Genomic DNA, 5,557 nt, shown 5'->3' on the forward strand with positions numbered 1-5,557 from the left:
AAGAGGGAGACCAAGAAGAACCACAACAAAACACCAGTAATAGAACAGAAAATAACAGACATCATTACAAGAGAGCAAGGAAAGCAACACGCAAAAGCCAAAGGTAAAGTGCAAGAGGAAGATGTGGATCTGGATAGTGATAATGATCTAAATTGGCTAGATCTGAGCAGTAATTAACTACAATCAGCAGTAGTAAGGAGCCCGGTCAATCAATTGATAACCAAAGTGAATGTTTTGCCGGTCTCAATTGGAGGAGCGAGTACAAGTAAAAGACAGACGAAGGGAACAGTAATTGTAAGCTTGCCAAAGGAACAGAGCAAGGGACCATGAACTATTGAAATTGAAGCTGAGAAGCACATGCACGAGAGGAAAGCAATGCCAACTGGAAATGGGGGAAGATCCTGGGCAGGTTTGCTTCATGAAAACAAATTTGCAGCAAAAGGAATGAACCCTGCGTATATTCCACCGGTGATACAGGAAGGAGAATTGTGATAAACAATTGTGAAGATTGGGATGATGTGTTAATGAATGGACCATATACTCTAAACAACAGGCCAATTATACTTAGACCATGGACAGAGGGATTTGATTTTAATGAGGAAGTGCTGAAAACCATTCCTCTATGGGTCAAATTCCCAAAGCTTCCACTGAGCTACTGGAGTAATCAGGCTTTAAGCAAAATTGGGAGTGGTCTGGGCAAACCCCTATATGCTGATGCATGCACAATAGTGGCTGATAGAATTTCATATGCTACGGTATTAATTGAAATGGATATCACTAGGCCACTACTAGGATCAATTAAACTATATGATCCCAAGGGGAAGGTGATTGAACTGTTGATAAAATATGATTGGAAACCTCAATACTGTCAAACATGTTGTCAAATTGGGCATTCATGTAAAGACCAACAGAAGCAGAACCAGGAGGGAGGACAACAAAGATTTCGAGCACAGAATCAGAAACAAGAATGGATAATTGTGAGGGTACTTGATCCTAAGGTGGATAAAATTGATGCACATGGGAGATTTCTGGAACAAGTGGAATTAGAAAGTGATGAGGTGAAGAGAAAACAGAAAAATGAAGAGCAATTGCAGATGGCTAGGGGAAAGTTTGCATCAAAGAAGAACATGGGAGTGGTAAATGAGAACGAGGTAAATATTGGTAATGCCTTCAAAGCCCTAGTTGATACAGCATAACAGATTGTGCAACTTTCTGAAGCTCAAGAGAAAAGAGGGCAGCCTAGTGAAAAGGACAGAGGTAGTGACTCTACTATAACTACTATATGATGATGAATATCATTTCGTGGAATGTTAGGGGTCCGAATAAAATATATAAGCAAAAAGAAGTCAAAAAATTTAGTAGAGAGAATATGGTAGTATTAATGGTTGTTCTAGAGAATAAAGTCAAGGAACTAAATGATGATTCAATAATCAAGAAGGTGTTTAGTAATTTAAAATGGATAGCAAATTATGATGCTTCACCAGAAGGTAGAATATGGGTAGTGTGGGATCAGACAAAGGTGGAGTTTGAGGTATATCAAATACATAAGCAATATATTATAGGATAGGTGACTATAAACCAGAACAACACCAAGTTTATCATTGGAGGTGTATATGGGATGCATACTATACAAGACAAGAAGGCATTATGGGAGGATCTGAGGGGAACTATGGTTGGAATCAGTGGACCTAGTTTAATAATGGGAGATTTCAACACTATCCTATCTAGTGAGGATATAGTGCAGGGGAATGCAGTACAAGAGATTGAGGTGAGAGACTTCAAAGGGTTCATATTGGATGCTGGACTAGCTGAACTCAGAATAGTGGGTAGAAAGTTTATTTGGACAAACAATCATGTTCACAACAGAATTGATAGAATTCTAGTTAATGCAGAATGGATTCAAAAATGGCCTGCTATGGAGGGACTTATAGTGAATCCTGGATTTTCTGATCACTGCCCTTTGAGCATAACTTTTGATGACAATAACCAAGCCGGAAGAAGACCATTCAAATTCCTAAACGGTTTGGCACAACATAAAGACTTTGATGATACAGCTAAGCAATGTTGGGTAAAGGGGAAACAAGGAAATGCAATGTTAAAGGTCAGGAATAAGCTCAAAATGTTAAAAGGGGACCTAAAATAGTTGAATAGTCAAGAATTTAGCAACATTGGGCACAAGATTCAAGCAGCAAGAAATAAACTGGAAGGTATACAAACTCAAATGCTAGGACCAAGAAATGACAGTGAGATAGTAGCACAAGAAAAGGCTACAAAACTGGAATTGGGTAAATGGCTAGAGGTGGAGGAGAGTATATTGAAGCAGAAATCAAGAATTTAATGGCTCAAGTTAAGGGATTCAAACAAATCATACTTCCATGCATGTGTGAAAAATAGTCAAGCAACAAATCATATTGGCAGACTAGTTAACAGTACATGGCAAATACTCCAGAGTTCAAATGAAGTGGAAGAGCTACAAGAAGTTACTTGGCACAACAGCTCTACAATTACCAACAGTCAACCCAGAAATCATGCAGAAGGGATATATGTTGAGCAGGCAACAACAACTACAGCTAATCAAGCCAGTCACAAGATAAGAAATCAAACAAGCAATACTGGACATTGATGACAACAAAGCACAGGGATGTGATGGCTATAATTCATTTTTCTTTAAGAAGACATGGCATATACTTGGTGATGAGGTTATTGATGCAGTGATGAAGTTCTTTGAAAGTGCAAACATATGTAAAGCTATCAATCGTACCACCATTACTCTAATTTCTAAAGTAAATAACCCTAATAGCATAAAGGAGTTTAGACCTATATCCTGCTGCACTGTGCTATATAAGACAATATCAAAAATTCTAACAACAAGATTGCAGGTAGTCATACCAGACCTTATTGATAATTGCCAAACAACTTTTGTGCTAGAAAGGATGATCACAGACAACATCATTATGAGTCATGAATTGGTAAAAGGCTATGGGAGGAAGAATATATCAGCAAGGTGCATGCTAAAGATTGATATGCAGAAAGCTTATGATTCTGTGGAATGCGAGTTCCACAAAATATATTGAGCAGGTGATGAGATTGCTGGGAGTTCCTAAAAATTTTGTGAAGTGGATAATGGTATGTATTAGCACAATTTCTTATTCTGTTATAATCAATGGCAAGCCAACCAAGCCATTCGAGTCAAGGAAAGGACTTAGATATGGGGACCCTTTATCACCATTTCTATTTGTGATGGCCATGGAGTATCTATGCAGACTGCTGAAGCAATTGAAGGAGAACAAGGATTTCAAATTTCTCCCAAAATGTGCTAAAGTCAATCGAGTACAATTGGATTTGCTAATGACTTATTGCTATTTTGTAAAGGAGACATACAATCACTCAAGAGCCTACACAAACAGTTTCTAATTTTCTCTGCAGCATCAGGGCTAATTGCAAACTCAAATAAAAGCAGCATTTATTTTGAAGGATTGGACAACAGAACACAACAACATATTATAAACATGTTAGGATACACTAAAGGGGAATTACCTTTCAGGTACCTTGGAGTACCTTTGAGCACAAAGAGGCTGACAACAATGCAGTGTGAACCCTTAATTGATAGAATGCTGAGCAGGATACAGCGTTGGACAACAATGTTTCTATCATATGCAGGTAGAGCAATGCTAATCAAGAGTGTATTAGTGGCAATTAAGACATTTTGGGCTCAAATATTTATTCTGCCAAAAAAGATCATACATTTCATAGAAACAATATGCATGAGATTCTTATGGTTAGGGAGTGTTGAACCTACTAAGAAACCATTGATTGTCTGGGATAAATTGTGTGCTCCAAAGGTAGCAGTAGGCTTAAATTTCATCAATGTGGAATTATGGAACAAAACAGCTATATGCAAGCTCTTATGGAACATCTGCACATAGAAGGAAAAACTGTGGGTTCAGCGGATACATGCTTACTACATAAATGGGAATACTATATGGAATAGAGAGCCAAAGAGTGCAACGTGGGTTATCCAAAAGAACTTCAAGGCCGAAAGACAATTTGAGGATGCTGGATATTCAAAAGAGGAAGTGACTAGGTAGAGAAGTTCTCTGTAAAACACATATATAAAGCATTGCAAGGGGGATTTCAGAAGGGTGGTGGTTATAGTTCCTTAGGTCGTATTTCATGGCCCGAAGAAATTTTAGGCGATCCAGGTCCGGGGGTCCCGGGCCCACTCGGAAGGGGTGGGCTATAGCACACGAAAATATGAGAATCAGGTGAAATTCTTGTTTTTGGCCGTAAAAGTCAAAAAAAGAGGAATGGTCATGAAGGGGCGGCGTTCCTTAAGTCGTATTTGATAGCCTGGAAAATGTTTAAGGGATCGGGGTCCGGGGTCCCGGGCCCACTCGGAAGGGGTGGGTTATAGCATACGAAAATATGGGAATCAGGCGGAATTCTTATTTTTTGGCCGTAAAATGCAAAAAAAGAGGAATGGTCGTGAAGGGGAGGCGTTCCTTAGGTCGTATTTGATAGACTGGAAAACTTTTAGGGGATCGGGGTACGGGGGCCCGGATCCACTCGGAAGGCGTGGGTTGTAGCACACGAAAATATGGGAATCAGAAGGAATTCTAGTTTTTTGGCCGTAAAACGCAAAAAAAAAAGGAACGGTCATGGTGGGGAGGTAACTATGGTTCCTTAGGTCATATTTGATGGCCCAAAAATATTTTAGGCTATCCGAGTCCGGGCGGCTCGGGTCCACTCGGAAGGCGGTCTATAGCACATGAAAATATGGGAATCTAGCGGAATTCTAGTTTCTTGACCGTAAAATGCAAAAAAGATGAACGGTCATGGCGGGGAAGTGACTATGGTTTCTTAGGTCGTATTTAATGGCCCAAAAAAATTTAAGGCGATCCAAGTCCGGAGGGCCCCAACCCACTCGGAAGACGGCTCACGAAAATATGGTAATCGAGCAGAATTCTAATTTTTGGCCGTAAAATACAAAAAATGAGGAACGACCATGGCGGCGAGATGACTATGGTTCCTTAGGTCGTATTGGATGGCCTAGAAAACATTTAGGAGGTCGGGGTCAGTGGGGCCTGGGACCACTCGTAAGGTGTGGGCTATAACACACGAAAATATAGGAATCAGGCGGAATACTAATTTTTTGGCTGCAAAATGTTAAAAACCAGGAAGAGTCATTGCAGGGCACTGACTATTGTTCCTTAGGTCATATTTGATAGCCCAAAAACATTTTAGGCGATCAGGGTCCCGGGGGGCCCGGGTCTGGGGCGTGGGCTATATAACACACGAAAATTCAAGAATCGTGTGAAATTCTAGTTTCTTGGCCGTAAATGCAAAAAAATGAGGGACGATCATGGAAGGGCAGTGACTATAGTTCCTTAGGTCGTATTTGATGGCCTGGATAAATTTTAGGCGATCCGGGTCTGGGGGCTCGAAAACATGGGAATCAGGCGAAATTCTCATTTTTAGCCGTAAAACACCAACAAATAAGGCACGGTCATGGCGGGGCGGTGACTATGATTTCTTAGGTCCTATTTGATGGCCCGAA

At 40.3% G+C, this 5,557-nt stretch overlaps 1 protein-coding gene across 1 annotated transcript; it reads left to right on the forward strand.

Moving 5' to 3' along the window:
* Positions 1-1,381: 1,381 nt before the first annotated feature.
* On the forward strand, positions 1,382-2,143 carry LOC142175827 (uncharacterized). The gene is made up of 2 exons (XM_075242829.1): positions 1,382-1,531; positions 1,583-2,143. Exons 1-2 carry the CDS (start codon positions 1,382-1,384, stop codon positions 2,141-2,143), a joined length of 711 nt encoding a protein of 236 aa, XP_075098930.1.
* The last annotated feature ends 3,414 nt before the right edge of the window (positions 2,144-5,557 follow it).

This window comes from Nicotiana tabacum, chromosome 22 (genome assembly GCF_000715075.1).
Source record: "Nicotiana tabacum cultivar K326 chromosome 22, ASM71507v2, whole genome shotgun sequence".
NCBI classification, from domain to species: Eukaryota; Viridiplantae; Streptophyta; class Magnoliopsida; order Solanales; family Solanaceae; genus Nicotiana; species Nicotiana tabacum.